The sequence below is a fragment of the Poecilia reticulata genome, linkage group LG23 (assembly GCF_000633615.1).
Source record: "Poecilia reticulata strain Guanapo linkage group LG23, Guppy_female_1.0+MT, whole genome shotgun sequence".
Classification (NCBI taxonomy): domain Eukaryota; kingdom Metazoa; phylum Chordata; class Actinopteri; order Cyprinodontiformes; family Poeciliidae; genus Poecilia; species Poecilia reticulata.
The window spans coordinates 8,966,026-8,984,525 of NC_024353.1; the positions used below are offsets into that span (position 1 = coordinate 8,966,026).

The 18,500-nt window shown below is 42.2% G+C and overlaps 1 protein-coding gene across 2 annotated transcripts in view; it reads left to right on the forward strand.

Annotated features, from left to right (window-relative positions):
* Positions 1–18,500, forward strand: part of tafa5a (TAFA chemokine like family member 5a) — a 160,106-nt gene that overhangs the window by 46,330 nt on the left and 95,276 nt on the right. Inside the window, exon 1 of one of the 2 annotated variants that reach the window (XM_008401148.2) lies at positions 4,075–4,268. The exons of the other annotated variant lie outside the window; for it this stretch is intronic. Coding sequence (XP_008399370.1) covers positions 4,178–4,268 — 91 coding nt within the window. The 5' untranslated portion in view covers positions 4,075–4,177. Of the gene's footprint in view, positions 1–4,074; positions 4,269–18,500 lie in introns of those variants that run through there. 2 annotated transcript variants of the gene reach the window in all.

Below are 18,500 nucleotides of genomic sequence, written 5' to 3' on the forward strand. Positions count from 1 at the left end.
TATTGGCATGAGCTCTGGCTGGCACACAGCCAGTGACCTGCACAAAGGACAAAGAAAGTAACGCCTCTCCTGGCTCCTGGCAAGGAAAAGCACAGGAACACGGCTCGGGTGTAACGGCAGGAGAAAGTAAGAGGAGACGTGGAAGCGCTGAAGGTGAATAAGGTGTAATTAGTAAATAATTTTTAGAAGAGCCATCTCGACTTTACAGCGTCTAGCCAGGTTGTTCCTCAAGGTCTCCGAGCAAAAGTTCAGCTTTATATACAAGAAAGCAGATTCAGAATTGAACCATTTTCAAATTAAAAACCTTGTGCAAAGATAGAAACCTGCCCAGACAAACATCTGAAGCATTACAGCTCCAGGTTTGTCCCAATTAAGCTCATTATTCAACGATCGCAGAGTTATAAGATGAAACCAACGACGTCATTTTGGTCAAAGACATCTTGGCTGTGACTAAAACTCTGGCAAAACATATTCAGTGAGCTGATGAGGCACTGAACTGGTGCAAAGTGTTACTTTTAGCACAAATGACTGCGACATCTCAGAAAAGGTGCATCATGCTGACAGATAAACATGGGGGTGGTGGTGTCATGGCTGGGGCCACTTCACTTGGAAGACTTTCTGTATTTAATAGAGCCGTTAATTCTGAGACTTTTACCAAAAATGTACACCTCTGAATTGAAATAGTTTATTTATTTTAAAGACAAAAAACAAAATGAAGGTTTTGACTTCCAGGCTTACATTCAATAGAGATGCTGTGGTGTGATCCATAACAGGTACTTCAAACTCGTTTGACGCAGCTGAATTCAAACATTTCTGTAAAACAGCCAGATTTTCCTGAAAAACGCTCTTCATTTTAGTTATCCGAAACACGTGATGCTTGTTTGGGCTGCCAAGGTTGATGCAAATTGTTATGTTTGTGGGGAAGGTTTAGTTCTCACAAAGGAAAATGTTCAGTTGGGACAACTTTCTGTATTTTACTCTTTGTCTTGTATTAAATTCTAACATTTAGCTGTGGCAACAAAAAAGAAAAACAATAAATAAAAAATCGGAAGAAAAAATCTGCAAGGGGCCAAATATCTTTTCACAGTACTGCAGTGTTTTGTGTGAACACAGTTTTAGACGTCATCAGCTGGCTAACAATTTCAATTTACCATTCATGTGTTGTTTTCGGCTTACTTTTAAAAAACAATCAGTTGTGAATCATTTGAATATTCTGTTAAAACAATTTGTGCTTTCTTTCTTACGGATCATCACGATTTATTCCACCCATTAGTTCTTTTGGTAACATTTTATAAGACAAGATAGCACAAAATTTCTGACGTGTTTCTGTTTTGTCACTATTGAAAGACGGCAACTTTGTGAAATCTTGCGATTGGTTACTAAGCAGAATCAAGCCGTTTCCTTTCTCTCGTCTCTCCCTCTTAATTAGACTTTTTTTTTTTCCTTCCACATGCATAAAGTCATATTTATAGCTCGTTGCTCTTCCCGTGAAGCCGGGCTGCTATAGGCTCAGCATGTGTAAATGTCAGGCTCTCACTCCCACACAAGCCACAAGCAAACACGGAGTCTTTCCACACCAAATCCTCGCAGTGATTACATCTCTGTTAATTACCTTCCTTTGCAGTGGATGGACGAATTGATGCGAGCGCGAACGTGCAAACTTTGCCATATACAAACAAATGGAGGTGGTGGTGGGGGGCAAAGTCAAATACACACTCGGTCTGGGCCCACGGAGACTGTTAGCGTCTAATTAGATCTGATATCTATGGCAGCCAACCTTACTGACATTGCTATGTTAGTTGTTTTTTTTTGTTTGTTTTGAGGAGCAGTGGTTTCATGTCTTGCAAAATGGATCATGACCCATTTATCTGTTTCATATTATAGCCACAAACTCCAGTAGTTTATTGGGATTTGAAGTGTCTGATGAAACACAAAGCATACATGAGTGCTGTTGTCCTGCTGGAGGCAACAATGGCTTTCATTTTGCTTCTCCTTCTTTAGGATAATATTGGTGAAGTGACTAATACCTATCCCACCTGAGCTCTTGGTCTCTGAGTTGTTGTGGATCTCTTGATATTCTCTTTGATTAATATTCTCCTTTAGCTGGAGACTCTAGTTTTTGGATGATAAATTGGAACATCTATATATGTATATATATATATATTTTTAACAATCTAACCATGCTTTAAACTTATCCTTATTCTGCATAATGTTTGTTTTACTCAATATTTCATGAAACTCTCTAAGGCTCATGTGTCAAACTCGAGGCTCAGGGGCCAAACACGGCCCACCGTAACTTTTCACATGGCCCTCTACAAAGGACCACATGAAAAGAATACAACATAATAGTCATGTGCATGAATATCATTTTGTCAATCCAGTCAAAGCAGTTTTTGTCTCCATACTGCCAGAACACATCAGTGTGAAAAGATACTCAACTTTACTCAAAGGGATTGATATTTATATTTGGAGAGTTCAATAACGTAATTTTATAGACACTCTCTGCTACAGTGGTGTTCAACGTCGGTCCTCGAGGGCCGGCATCCTGCATGTTTTAGTTCTCTCCCTGTTTTAACGCACCTGGATCAAATGATGGCTCATTAGAAGGCTAAAGAAGAATACTGACATGCTGAAAAGGTTGTTACTACCACTAGGGAGAGAACTAAAACATGCAGGATGCCGGCCCTCGAGGACTGACTTTGGGCACCCTTGCTCTGCTACAACCGGCCCTTTAAGGACGTTGATCCTGATATTGCCCAACATGAAAAGAAGTTTCACACACCTGCCTTCACAGAAACACGTTTGTTTTTGCGTCGTTTTGTTTTTGAAAATCAGAAAGAGGGTTTAATAATAAAAAAATCCTTGCCACACATTTCAGATCTTTATTAAAACAAACAAACAAAACACTAATTTGTGTTGTAATATCTACGAACAGTTCTCAAAGAAGCCCACGTTGTTTTTGGATCTGTTTTGTTCCTACGTGTGCAACTTGTGTTGGGTATCATTTTAAAAGAGTCTCAGTCTGAGTTCATCAAAGTCACATTTCCCCCCCGTCCGCATCATCCCAGAATAAAGTGAAGAATATCACCTTTAGACAGAAAAACTGTTTGTTTTTAACAATGAACGTGTCTTCATATACATTCATATATAGCTACCCTCGCTTTGAGTCCCTATAGGAGGAAACGCTCCAAATGCGCGATCTTCATGCGTTATAGCTGGAGGAAATTATTTGGAGAAGTCGTGACGTAACCTGGAGCTAAGCAGAGGAGGTGTGGGGGGGGGACATTTTTCCTCTTAGGAATACACACACAAAATATCTGCTGGTAACTACAGGGATCCAAGCTTTTGCACAACCTGTTCTTGGGGAAAACAATAGAAAAAAAAAGTAGAGGAAATTAAGCTTCTGATGCTCCGATGGAGGTGATGCAGGTGAGATGTTAACCTCGCCGTTGCTGTGCGTAAACGTGAAGAGTTGGATCTGACTGAAACGAGAAAGAAAGGGAGAGGGAGAGGTGAAGAGACCGATCCAGAGAGAGAGAGAGAGAGAGAGAGTGAGAGAGAGAGCGGAAAAAAGCGAGAGGGAGGAAGGAGAGAGGGAGGGGGGCTGCGAGGCGACTTTGGCTGGCAGTGTGCGCCTCTACCTCTCCAGCAGCGGGAGAGATGTGCGTAACATGCAGCGGAGAGCGGTGATGATCGCCCGTGGAGCCGCCGTGCGCACTCGAAGAGGGAGCAGTCCGCTTTCCTGATCCGATGAGAGAAGCGAATCATCTAAATAAGAATTAAAAAAAAAAAAAAAAAAAGGATTGAAGATGCAAGCAGCTCAGCAACTGATTGGGGGTTAATCGCCCCTCTTGGAGCTGCTCTGACGCAAACCCGCGCGCATCATAATGTTATTTTCTTTTTAGTTCTTCTCTCTTTTTTTCTGGAATCCCATCTAAAACTGGACGATAAATATATATATTTTTTATCTCCTGCACGATGAACGTCGACTTGCACGGACAGCTGAGAAGGAACCGGTGCGTGTCTGCGGGCTGATCCCACCCCCTCCTCCCCACCACCACCTCCTAACCCCCACCCTCCCGCTGTACTACCACCCCAGCCAACACCACCGCTGCACGGCTGTGTCGGTCCGCGACAAACCGTTTCCCCCCCACCCCCTCTCCCACAGACGCCCAGGATGCAGCTGCTCCGAGTTGCGTGGGCACTGACCGGAGCGGCGATCTGCTGCTTTCTCATCCTCCTCATCCACTCACGCCTGCTCAAGGAAGGTAAACCGCTCACTAATTACGCTCTCGTCTGTCTCTTACATGCGCAATTGTTTATCTCTCTCTCTCTCTCTCTCTTTTTTTTTTTTTACTTAAAAGTGCGCGACGTCCTCTGCAGTCAGATTTGCACTTTTTATGCTCTGAAAGCGAATCGGGAATTCGGGGTTGTTCGATTTATAGAAAAAAAAAAGAAAAAAAAAGCATGCCTCATCAACAAGTAATCCGCCTCGCTTTTTTTTTAAAGGTTACGAATAATTTGGGGATGAATTCATAAAGAAGCCCAATAAACTTCACAAACGTTTTCAATAGATGGCACTAGAGTCTAGCTTTAGGGTAACATTGAGGTCAAGCGGTTTTAATGCACCTATGTTCACCCTCTATTGTGTTTTCTCACCTCTTCTACCACCCAAATATTTATTTCCGACATTCAAGTCCCCGTCCACTTGGGCCTGGCAGACATGGTCACAGCATGGTTGAGCAGTTCAATCCCCTTTATTTATTTATTTATTTATTTATTTATTTATTTATTTATTTATTTATTTATTTATTTTTTGGAGGGAATCGGATAATTAATGGAGTGTCATTTGCTGACATTCAACTGTGAATGGCATGTGGTTTAATGAGTCACAACTTGACTGATGTTTCCGCCTGGCAGATTATTCCCTGCAACCAGTCATTAATTCCACCTACAATGCGGCACAATAAATACAAATCACATCTGTCTGTGGGGAGATCTTCCTGCAAGAGGTTTGAGTTCACTTACTCCTCATGGAAGTCTAACGTTGCAAAGCTGAGGAATTACTGTACAATGTAAAGCTTGCTAAAAAACAACAACAACTTCTCCACTTATTATTCCCTTGATAGAAGCACACCCAGAAGGCAAGCAATCTGTTAGAGGGAACAGTCACGGGTTTCTTTTGTGGAATTTTTGAAAAGCTTGGCTTGAGATGACGGGCCGTCCAGTCTACCGCCTCCAGTACAATGCAGATATTCAGGTCATATTCAGGCAAACGCTTTGGATTTTACATTAAAAAAGGGGGGTTCAAGCAAAGAAAAATGGAGGCAAAACCAAACAGTCATTAGCTTGCAGATTTGTAAAAGATGTCAAGATGCATCCCTGAATTCTTATCACCAGATTTGGAAACATCTCTGTGTGTTTAGAACTATATGTGCGTTTGATTTTGTCTGATCTGCTTCCATATGGGCTTTATAACAGTTTTGTTGAGGGACAAAGTAAAACACACGTAAAACACGTGCTATTGTTCAACAACCAAGTCGGTGTATTCTACCTATGAAGCTACATCTTGGCTGTAGTCGATCTGGCAAATTCAAACTCATCACCGTTCCCTCAAAGTAAGCCCATCTCATTGCATATTCATCATCAAATATTGCATCGGTGAAAGCCTGTGATGATCCTAGAAATCAGGTTCTTGTTGAGATTCATGCAACCCAAGAATGGCACTCAGGTCCTTATGGCAATAATGGCTGTTAGACCTTAAAAGACATTAAGTATGAAAGGATTGGGGTGGTTCTAGACCTGTGCGTCAGGTTAGAAGTGGAAAACTGGCTTTTCCAGTGGCATTTATTTGAACTCTTGTTTCGCCTTTCCAACTTTTCTGGCTACAAAATCATTTGGGGTAAAGGAAACTCAGTAGACATTCCAACTGAAGCCTGTTTTCGTTCCTTTCCAGCCTTTCAGTCTAAAACTGACTCTTGATAGCACTAAAGTTAAAATCAATCTCCCACTGTTGTGACTCTAAATTGTCAAGAAAGATAGTGACAATACTATAAAGGTTGAATCAGCTGCCTTTAGAGCACGGTGTAGCAATGATAGACAGTCTTTAAAAATAGCAGCCCACAACACTTGAGGTGAAACAACATAGTGACAATGTGCAATGTGTCCTTTGATGCTCTTGAGATCGCTTAGCCTTTTAAGTTTTAGACGTTTGGTTGGTATTACTTTATTTTTTTAACAAATTACACCTGAGTCTATTTAAATAAGCCAATGAAAACAGCCATATGGCTGAAAAATATATCGCGATATAAGCGTTTACCAGTCTACCAATAATTGACTTGTTTTAGAGATTGAAACATCTAAAATGCAGCCGAACTGTTGATGTGACCTTTTGTCTTTTATCCACAATTTCCTCTCAATCCGTTGTACTCATTTTCTCCCTTCACTCCATTTTGATCTTTTTATTTTTTGTAATAGGCCAATTACAATTCGTGAGCAAAGAGGATGGTGATGATACTGCTGCAGTGAAAGTTTCTCAATAGGTTGCTGCTAGCTTAGCAACTGTAAGTTTGTTGATGCCACCCACCTTACTTAGCTGGCCGTGAGATGTTGAGTGGCTAAACCCTTTCCTCTGCCTACAACCCCCAGAAAGCTGTGCGGTTCTGGATTGCAGTTCACTGAAATGATCAATATTCTGTCGTGCGCATTTTCTATTGATATTGATCACGTGTCTTTTGCGATATATGTCATAATTGTCCTAAAAGCAGGTATGTAGCTCCTTAATCCATCATGCGGGGATTGAAACCTGATTTACAAAAGGACTTTTATAATCTAGCATTTTTCAAAGAACACTTCAGTCTATGTCTTAGATGCCTTCTTTCTGCATCTGATATATCTCAAAGGAGCAAGGCACCAAGAGTGCTAGTCAACCAGCTGCAGTTGGACGTTTGAGCCACAAGGTGAGGTAGTTCCAGCAACATGAAAGCTGACTTGGGTAAGGTTTGCTCAGCTTTGTGGTTTGAAGATGGGATGTAGCGATGGCAGAGGCAAAATCAGATACAAGATCATTTTGGTGTTTTAGTCAGAGGTCAGAAAGACTGCTTTGTGACCATGGTGCAGTACAAAAAGTGCTGCCCGTGGCTTTGTTAATGTGACGGGTGCTCATTAGATTCAGACCATCAGCAATGCTGAGTTTGTTGACAGGCAATGCAATATTTTTGACCTTGAGTGCTGAGTTGTTTGTCTGTATCATGTTGTGCTTTTACACCAAGGGTTTTTTTTCCCCTTAAGCTTGCATTTCTTTGCTTTCTGACGAGACATCAAATAGCTTTCAACTTTGGGGGGGAAAAGCTGCTGGTCACTGTGCAGCACAAAAAAAAGAGAGAAAAGAATAGATGGAGTTTTAACTTCACTGTGGTTTTCAGCATGTCCCTTATTGAAATCCAATGGAGAGAGATGGAGATGAGTCACATAAAGGAGGGTTGAGAAAATGCACACTTTAGGCTGCAAGAATGAGCAAGGTCAAAGCTGGCTGTGAGGCCTAATAATGCGAACTGATAAAATGAATTCAAAGGACTGCATTAGTGACAGTCTTTTGGGGACGAGAATAATGAAAGACATGCACAAGAGGCCCAAAGAACAGACCCCTTTTAGTCTTTTCTCACACATCCCTTTTTGAAGAACATCCCGATTGTCCGACGCTACTGTCTCCTTTGTGAATCGGAACAAAAGACGGAGAAAAGCAAATGTATTTTTAGTTTCCTCTTTGCTATGTCACAGATTGATCGCCCCTGCTGTGTTTCTCATGCATGTAGGTGAGCGTGCAGATGCATGTGTGTGGGTGGTGTGTTATCAGATGGTAGCCCGTCGACAGCCGAGTTATTTTCAAACTAGCAAAGAAAGGACTAGTGAGCTAAAGATACGTCGTAATAGGGTATTGGTTGTGGGGAAAAAAAAAAAAAAAACAGGTGGTGAGTCTCATCAAATCAGCTCTTGCGCATGGTGCAAATCTTGTTGAGAGACAATCACGAAATGCAGAGATAGTGAATGAGGATAAGAGGAACAGTATGGTCTTAAAATGTGAAGGGATTTTGCACCATAATTCTCTCAAACTGTCCATTTCAATAATTCAGTCAATGGAGCAAATCCCATTTTGCTCTTCATTGGTCGAGGTATTTGTCACATGGTAATGGAAAGCCTGACAAGCTCGGCGAATTGTTCCTCTTTGCTCACGAATTGAGGCCAATCTAAGTGAAATTTGACTTGTTACTCACCGAAATAGACTCGTTGAGGCAGCGTGGGCGTTGCAATCGCAACTTAAAGGGGCACAAGGCTTTCAAAGTTCTGTGGATTCTGGTTCTCTCTTACTAAAGGAAAAGTGGGGTTGCTTTGGACTGTGTCTGAAATGAAATGTTCTCTTAATGGCAATTATTTTTCAGCATTGGATTAAACTTCAAGACTCCTGCAATTAGAGGCTTTAAATTCAGTTTTCTTGAATCTCTGCCCCCCTACTCCCTCTGAGGTTTATAGCTGTTTTTGTTTTTAAGTAATAAAGTTATTAATGCAATTCTGCCCACCTCATGTACTGAAGCTGGTAGCATTCAAATTGTTCCGTTTTAACTAATAATTATGAAGTAAATTATAATTCCAAAATGTAATGACTAGAGAAAAATACATCAGCAGTTTTTGCTTTCTATACCTTTATTTTTCTCCCTCTCTCCATCACTCTTTGTCCACTTTCTGTAAATAATGCCTTATTAGTCATAAACAAGATACCTTTAAGTCAATAAAACCCTACCAAATATCACTAGTTGGTGGCCCAAATAATAAACACAATAAAGAGGCATATATAAGCACCTTCTGGCTATCTATGTAAGATTTTGTTTTTAAGTGTCGCAGTGGTATGGAGGGTTGAAGTCAAACCGCCGCTGCTACAACTCTTAGCTTCCAAGACAGGTAGTGACAGCACAAAGTTCGTCTTACGTAAGGGTAAGCCGTCTGGCTTTGCTGCTCGAGGGTTGGATGTAGTGGTGAAAGACAGTCTGTCAGATCAACCGGCCACGAGACTCGGGGCAGAAACACTCTGGGACACAGCGGAGGATACGATTTGGTTGTCAATTTCTGTCGTTTTCACACGTTGGAGGGACAATGAAGAGCTTCAACCAAGGAAGCAGCTACAAAGTGTGTTTCATTTTCAAATTATGTAGATATGTCATATCTACAAAATGTTCTTTCTTTAAAGCTAGCTTTATTAAAGATGAATTGACAAGCAGAGAATCGACTTAAATCAAAACATTTTTGGAAAATAACATGGAGTCAGTGTCATTCCCACTTGATGAGTACAACTTTCTTTATTACATCCAAGTATTTCATGTTGCATTCACTAGTCTTTTTAATGGTTGTTTCCTACTTTGGTTAAGAGGATACAGTTGGACTTACTAAATCATTTTTGATTGCTCTGCTCTGTTAGAATGCTTTTTTTGGAAAACAATCAGCTCTTTTAAACAGTCGTGACAGCAGTCATTTTACAAATTTCTGCCAAATCTATTAAAAATCCTTTTGAAAACAGCTTAACTGCAAGTACCTCAAAATTAGGCTTGGAAAAAAAAAGTCTTTTTGCAGTGTCTGGCGTACCAAGCAGACCAAAGTTGTGTCCTACCAGTGGGAGGTAAATAACTCCAGGTACAACCACAGGGTTAGCCAAAGTGAGCCGGGCTAAAATAGATTTGTGCTCCCTCACACTGCACCTGACATCTGGCAGCTTAAGTCTGTTTTCATTTAAATTTAGCCCGGGAATCCCTCTTTTAAAAAAAAAAATAAAAAAATAAGAAGAGAGAGACGCTAAGGATTGGAATGACGTCCTTTGGCATGGCTGCGCAGCTCGGAGCTGGCGCCTCAGGCAGATTTAGGTCAAGCGATGGTAAATGCTAGGTGTCATGTGCTGAACATTTGTGGCCTGTGGAGAAAGCAAGATAAAAAGAAAAGCACCTCATGTTTTCGAGCAGAACCCCCATTGGATGGCACATTCCTTTACCTCTAAAAAGCCAAATGCCAAACATTTCAACGATGTAGTCAGAATGTTCTGCCGGTTTGTTGACATGCTCTGACCATGTTGCTCCTTTGGAAACCGTTCCTAATCAAGCCACCTTTCCCAAAGACTTCAGCTGAAAGCAGGGGTCACATCCAGAAAATGAACTGCTCCCCTTGCCTTGCTTCCCGCAAATGGGGAAACAAGTTCATTGAAGACTTAACTGCTTGAACAACACCGTCACCACCATGCTTTACTGAGGGATTTACGATCAGACAGACTAGAGTTCTCAAATAGTAAAAGCAGATTCGAAATCTCCTTCCTAAGTTCTGATTGTGCTGACAGTTGTTGCTATTTTTTCTTGCGACGTTACTCTGTTTTGCCTTCTTTTTCCTTTCCTGTAGAGATTTCGGTTCAGCTATTTAATTTCATCATGCCATCTGTGGTTGCCGCGTCTTGTTTTTCCCTTTTTTTTTTTCCCTCTGAATATTAATTCAGTTTGCGCCACAGTTGCAGAATGCTGAACGCACTTCAGGCGGTGTCGTTAAAAGGCAGTCGCAATGTCACAATCTCCATGTTTTACTCGGTAAAGTCCTCGGTGTATTCGGGGCCCCTTGCAGCACTGAAGCACGTAGGTAAGCATTTTTCCCACATGTAATCTGCTGTAAACTGCTTCAAATTGAGCACAATTTATCTGTAATGGCCTGTATCAGCTGCAATCTATATGGACGATGCACATTAATCAATACCTTAATTGATTCATTAGTTAAAGGGTTTGTTAATTAAATCACTTTGATGAATCAATCACAGTTGGAGCAGAAACCTGTGGTGGTTTTTCAGCGTAATCTGAACTGGGGCTAATCATCTTCCCCCCTCCCCCGGTCCTCCATCACAGGTCCTCTGTGTTGAAATCTTCAGTGTGTGTTCACGGATCTGTTTTTCACAGCTCCTATTGATTGTGGGACAGTAAAGAGTGTGCACTATTGCACCCAGTTTTCCTAAAGTTCTATCGATTCTGTTTTGGCAGTGCTGTGGGACAATAAAAAGAGAAAATGGCAGCAGTTGAAACGGGAGACTAATAAAAAGGCGGCTGTGTGTGGATGCTCTGCGGGTGCTGGCTTTTTTTTTTTACTGGAGAGATTCAGTGGCCTTCGGAAATAGGGATGTCAAAGAAGACATGGCCCTTACACACTTCATTCCCTCTCTTCCACCCATGAAGTACCGTGTTAAAGTCCCCAAGGCCCTGCAAATCCAAGCTTGAGGACAAAGATTTAAAACCGCTCTGTAAAACCTCGAACACGCAATGCCATGTCTTACATCCTCAGGGCACATTAACCTAACGCAGATGCAAATGATTAAAAAAAATGTAAAACCAGTGCCGTTTATTGCAACACCAATCAGTAAAATGTAGTCGGATTGCTCAATGTTCACGGAAAGACGGTGCAAACTGCAGAAGGGATTGGATGGTTTTTGTTACTGCAGCTGTATCTTTAATTAAAACCTCACCCTCCAGCCAGGGAATCTGTTCTGGTCACTGCGCTCTGATGAAGCTGAGCTGTATGAATTAGTCATGTGGGTGCAGGCACATATATATACTGAATGAAGGGAGAAGACTGGAGGACAAAAAGAGGGAGGAGGGCTGGTTGTTTGAGAGGTTAGAGTCTAGTGGCCATTTGTCTATTGGCTTGTCAGTCGGTGAGGAGAAAGATATCCTCAGATCAGCATTTTCGTCCAAGGGAGGGCGGATTCTGTTGGGCCTGTTCTTGCTACACTGGCAACATGTCCATCACAGGCACCTCTCAAAGAAAAGCGCGTCCCTCCCCTTAGATGATCCAACGGCGAGCTTACAGCGGGATTCATCGGGATAAACAATCTCAGAGTGCCGATTTAAAGGACTAGAGCCAGAACCTCCCGTCCATTTTATACATACTCCTGAGTATTGATTGCATGACCACCGGGGGGTTTTGGGAAGAGGCTCGCGCGCGACGCTTCCGTGCGTTCTTGAGGAAATGTCGGGTGAGAAGTGTGTTTACCCTTCTGCAGTTTCAATTTGTGCTTTCATGCTGTGTCAAAGGTAGAGATGAGGTTATTCCATCGTTCAATCAATCGCTTTGTCTCTGTTCGTCTGGCTAATCGATAGCTACTTAGGAAGTCTGATCTTCTCTGCGCATGAGATCACAGTCACTTTGAATGGATGCAGAAACGAGGTTTTTCTGCCCTCACAAAAGCATGGCCCCCGGAGGCCATTGTGACACGAATGTGGCGCCTGTGATAACAGGCTCGGTCATGCTTTATGGATCCAGTGTGTTTGAGCTATTCCTCCATTTCCATCTGAGAGAAGTGTAGGTTTAATTTGACATTAGCTTGGCTATAGTAGATTAGCTTTTTGTGCCGGAGCAACAGAATATTACCAATGCCACGCTGCACCACCGCAACAAATCGCACGCTACTCTTTAGAAAACTAATGGAGGCAGCATCGATTCGAACAAGGCCAGCCTCTTGCTTTGTCTCGCCTGTCAGATTGTGTCTAAAGCAATTTCATAAAGATCATTATTTTCTTTCGCGGGATGTCTCGGAGCCAAACGAGATCCTCCTTCGCTCGCTCCTTGCCTTTTGTACCGCTCGTGGCGACAGCTCTTATGGCCCAATTGAAAACGAATTAGAATGGAATGACACATAATGAAAATCACCAAAAAACATTGGCACGTCACATCCCTTTAGCTTGTTGCGGCCTTGAATAGATTGCTTGTGGGTCTCCAAATTCCTGTTCGCGGGGCCCGGCGCCGTAAAAGAAAATGGGTTTAGCTCACTGTAAAGGACAAGCCGCATCATTATGGGTCATAACAGGCAGTGCCACTCATTTATCTTCTAATGCTATTAAAGGTGTTCAATGGGAAAGCAGCTGACATGGGTGTTAGTCATGCAACAATGTGAGAAAATTCATAAGGTTTGTCTGCTTATTGTCATTGATGTATTGGATGGAGCTGTATCGCGGGTTACTCAGTTTCAACTGCTTTGCTCGATAACTCCTTATTTTTTTTCAAATAATTGTTTTCACGGTTGCTTTTATTTTACAGACGAACCAAATTTGAAGTAGGCATGGGTACAGATTGTCTCAATACACTCCGGTTGGCAGCTGCCAAAGAGTTGAGAAGGGAGGCCGGAGGTGTACATGCTCATTTGAGATCAGGTGGAATTCTGACCTACTTGTTTCTGTTTTTGTGTGGCGGAGTGTGCGTTCAGGCACATTTTCCAAAATAGGATTTTAGGGTAAATCTTTAATGGTTTGACATGTGCCGTGTTCACCGTTTGAAATGTATTTAAAAAAAACAAAAACACCTGGTGTGTGTGGATGTGTACTGTTTTAGGGTCATATGCTATCAAGACTGTAGTGTTTGTAGAGAAGAAAAATATGTTAGGAGGAAAAAGCTGATAACTGTAAGGAAAGCAAAAATATACCATTAGCTAGATGTAAAAAGTTACTTATTTTAGCTTGGTTGAAGGACGTAAAAAATCGTGCAATCAGTTTGCCTAATGGTGCCTTCAAATCAAGTTGTTCATTTATTTTCCACAATTTGTCAACTTTCTTTCCTTGTGCTTTTGTAGTCAAAGAGTTTGAGATGGGCGCCAACTGATCAAGGCAAATCTTGAGCAACTTCCTGGTTGTGTGTTAGGAAGCGACATTTGGAGGTTTTGAGTTAACTAAGAGGCAATTCATCAATTATGGAGTGCAATTTGGCGTCGTAGGTTGGATTTTTAAATTTTATTTCATATGTTCCAGCTACATTGCTTTCTTTCGCCTCAGTTAACAGCCCTTTTTTTCTTTTACATTTACATCATTGTTACATATAGTTTTATTCTTTTCTTTACCGCTCTGCTGATACAACAGCAGGGAATGAAAAAAATAAAAACGAAAACAAAACAAAACAGCAAATCTGCTTCATCATAATCATTACGGTCCATTCCACATGGGAGAGAGGAACTTCATTATTGTACCTGCAGGGACTGTTAAAGCCAAACTCATGAATACAGAAAGCTTTCTTCCATGGTGTGCTTGTTTCCCCTTCTGCGTCTTTTTTTTTTCTCCTCCCCCCCTTTTTCCAAGTCACATTTCCTCACTACAGACGCAATAATTTACAAGCCATGCTCTGTTCACTGCCATAGGTGCTGAAGTAGCTGAAGTTTATTTCCTTGCTGTTTGTGCTCTAGTGGAAAAGAGTAGGAAGGTAGCAGCCTTCCTCAGCCTAAGTAATGCAGATTTTTCTCGACTTGGTAGGCGTTGACGCGTTTTTCTACATCGCTCGTCTTTCGCGGCGCTGACTTTTTCTTGCCTTCACCTCTTCCACACAGCATGAACATATTTTATGTTTCAGGGTTTACTGTCGGCATGGAATTCACATGAAGGGCATGAATCAGCCCAGATGGCATTTCCCCCCCCACACAACATGAAATGGTAAAAAAATAAAATAAAATAAAAAGATGGAGGAAAAATCATATTTTAATAATTATACGTTCAGCAAATGAAATATGCCAGGTTTGCACATTTGCCTTGCTGAACAGACAATAAATTAAATCTCTTGCTCTCCCTCTCTGCCGCATAAGCCCAAGGATAAAACCACATCCAGCAAGGGAAGAAATGGGGCTTGTGGAATGCAGGAAACAAAATGCCCTTGTCTGAATCAAACGGCGGAGAGGCGAAACACTGACGGGTCCTGGTGGCGCAATTTACCGCCCGCGTGAGCTCGGCGCCGTACCTCGGAGCACATCTGTGTGATGGCTTTGGCGTGTGCGCGTTACGGGCCTGCTTTTACCTGGAGATGAACACCGAGGCCGCAAGTGTTGGCACACAAACACGTGGAGGTGCACCGAGCAATATGAATATGGGGATGCAGCGTGGCAGGCAGACCGTATGCGGCGTCTTGTGTTTACTGTGATACGTCGCAGAGCAAATTTTCAATTCATCCAACGGGTCGCTCTAGAGTGTTTGGGATGCTGCGTGGGTTCGTGTGCTGTGATGCGTTTGCACCAGGGTTTCTCTAAGGTAGTGCGGGCATTGATTTGCGCTCACAACCACAGAAGCAGCTGTGTGTGTGCGCTTATGCATGTGGCTCTAAAGATCGCTTCTGCGTACACAAGGTTATTCATAAATTACACATTAGAAAGACCGAGCAGTAGTTTGCTGCTTTGCCGCTTTCTCATTACTTAGAAGACTCATAAACGACTTGCAGAGACAAATAACTAACTTTCCCTTCACCTCCGTAGTGAGGGCTGGGCGATGTGGCGGAAAAATGGATCATGATGTAAACGTTTCATATCAGATGATATCAATAACGGTTGGTTTGTTTTTTTGTTGTGACCTTTCCTGTTTTATCCACGCCACTGTTGTGTCTTTTTAAGCGGTTATGACACAGGGTATCGAAACCTTGAGCTGCTAGCACACATGTTCCTCGACAAGTTGTTGCTAGGTAACCAAAGAGTGAGTGAGTGAGTTAGTTGATCTCACCAACTTTGGTTATCTGGCTTTGAAAAGTTGAGCAGATAAATCCTTTCCTCTGCCTGCATCCCCCAGAATGCTGTGCGGTTCTGGATCGGAGTTCAGGGAAATTATTGAATTTTCTACTAGGCATATTATAAGTTGATATTGATCATGTGTCTACTGCAAGATTCAGCTCTGGAAAGAAAATAAAGAAACCATTTAAAATGATCAGTTTCTCTAATTTTACTCTTTATGGGTAAATGTTTAAGTAAAAGAACAATGTTCATTTATTCTATGAACCGCTGACATGTTTCTAAAATGAGAAATGGTCAAAATAACAAAAAGGATGCAATGCTTTGAGATCTCAAATAATGCAAAGAAAACAATTTCATGTTCATTTAAAAACAAAAATATATTTTTTTTAACTCAAGAAGAGTTCAGAAATCAATATTTGGTGGAATAACTATGAGGTTTTCAATGGGGTTGAGTGCAGTGGGCTCTTAAGTTTTTTTTTCTCCATAGCTCTACATAATTGGTTTATTCTTCAGCCTTACTATAATACAGCAGAAAACTATTTCAGAAAAGAGCATGTTAATCTGATCCTGCTGCTAGCATGTCTAGCTTCCTCTACTGCTTAGTAAACTCTTGAACCAGTTAAGCTCTGGAACTGGGTTGGTGGAAAAAAGCAGTGAGACCTTCTCAGACTTTTCACCACTCTGAGCTACCTGTAGGGATGGATTCACAGCGGACTCATTGTGCTGCAGGGTGTGGCTGACTGGTAGAGCTTTTACCAGCTGTTGCTTAGCACAGTTCCTCAGAAGGGAATATAAAAGGAGAGCAAGTGGAAGATCACATGATTGTTCGCACTTTTTATGTGATCCCCGACTCTCACCGCTGTTGCTATGGGTTTTCTCATCGCACTCTGTCGCCTTGCTGGAAGGCTTACATCCCTACATACTTACCTCCACCTAATGAAGATCGTCCTGAGCCCTTCGCTGCTCCTCGGAACGCTTCACTGGGTCAAACACACGTTTCTCCGCCGCACTCCAACCTGATTTAAAGTCTGTATAGAAAACTCAACTAGTTCTGTTGCCAAAAATACAACATACGTACCTTTGACATCAGACGGCTTCTTACATGCTAAACGATGGAAGAATAAGATGCACATCTGCAGAATTCACTGCAAGCCGTGTGGGTTTTGCTTGGAGGCAAGTATGTGTGAGTGTGTGCGTGCTTGCGTGTGTGCATGCGTGTGTCTGTGTGTGTGTGTGTGTACTGAAAAATCCATGTCAGCAACTTGATAAGCCGACACGAAACGTGTCACACATCACATCTGCGAAACGTTAGATTCACATGCCACTCCGCTGCCGCGCGTTGACAGACGCAAGGTATTCCTGGTTCTCAACCGAGCACTTGACATAATCTCTTGCACGTTCACCCACGCACGCATGGGCAGAACTGACGTCATTAAGGCGAGGCAGAAGGAAAACCGGTGATATCTCAGCCCTAATAATCTCCGATAGGGTAAACAGAGCACGGCCACCCACCTGCCTTTTGGCCCAGGTGGAACCACTTGAGTAAATTGCCTCCTTAATTGATGGACTTGAACTGGTTGCAGTGAGCTAGGTGGTGTGTGTGTGTATGTGTGTGTGTGGGCGTGCGCGCGTGTGTGTGTGGGTGTGCGTGTGTGTGTGCGTGTGTGTGTGTTTGAGAGAGAGAAAGACCACTACCTTTGCTGCTCCTGCTGCCCCTGGCTAGGGAAGCTTTAATAGTGGAAAGAAGAAATCTGTCAGCCGATAATGAAATAATTGGCACAAGCAGTTACACACGTGAGCACCCATGTGGCATACACACACACACACACACACATGCATGCTGACAATGCATTTAAGTGCTAGCACTAGCAAGACACTCTTTAGAGTTTGCACTTTCTCTCCACAGTTGAGCATAAAGACACACACACACACACATACAGTCCTGGCAGCGAGGGCAGACAGAGATGTGAACAGGCCTGATGCACCATTTCCTCCAGTTGTACTTACAAATGAACTTATCCAGTGGTTGAATATGGACACAGTGTGACAGCTAATGAGGTGGAAATTGACAGACAGATAAAATGTAGGAATAGAGGGAAGGAAGGGAAGCGAGACGCAAAAGGAAAGTGTGGGAGAAATTTGAATGACGGAGGCAGTTGTGGGAGGAAGAAACGAGTAACAGGTTCTTGCCAATAGTTTGCTTCCTGAAATAATTTTTTTTGAAGGAGGGGTTACCATGGCAGCCCAGGTAACGTCAGACATGGACCGATGGCGCTAGTAGCCTCTACCAACACTAATGAGAGGAAAAGACAAGGGGGAAAAAAAGGATTCTGTTCAATTTAGACGTCAGTGTTGTGTCATTAAAAGGCGAATTTATTGGCTTCTCTTCTGAAGTTAGATGAAGGTGACTCAGACTGTATTCCCTTTGGACTGAGAATTAATCAACATTTGAGAAGCTTATTGCTAAAAATAGAAGCAGAAGCGAGAAAAAAGTTGCATTAAAGTTTGATGTCGAGATGTTTATTTACAGCCTACAAGTAGCGGGAAAGTATAGCATCTTACCAGACATTTACTGTACATTCCACTGCTGAGAGCACATAGGTTGCCTCTGTATGATGGAGTGTGAATTTTTGAATATTTTGAAGTATGTCAAGTGACACAACAACCGACCTTTCCACAAACAACCCAATATGGTGTTTTTTAAGCATTCTTTGAGTGAATTGCAAAGTTAAAGTTGTAGCAGAAAAAGTTTTACTTCACCTGCCACATTTTAGGTGGATTTGACCCTCTCTAGATGTTAGAAGTAGTATCTTTCTTTATTTCTTTGTGGCATAAATTCAACTAGTTGCTGAAAACCTTTCTGTGACATTTTGTTCCAGCTTGATATGACAGCTTCACATATTTGCCGTAGATTTTTTTCAGCAGTACGTCTGCGACACGAACCTCCCATTTCACCACACTG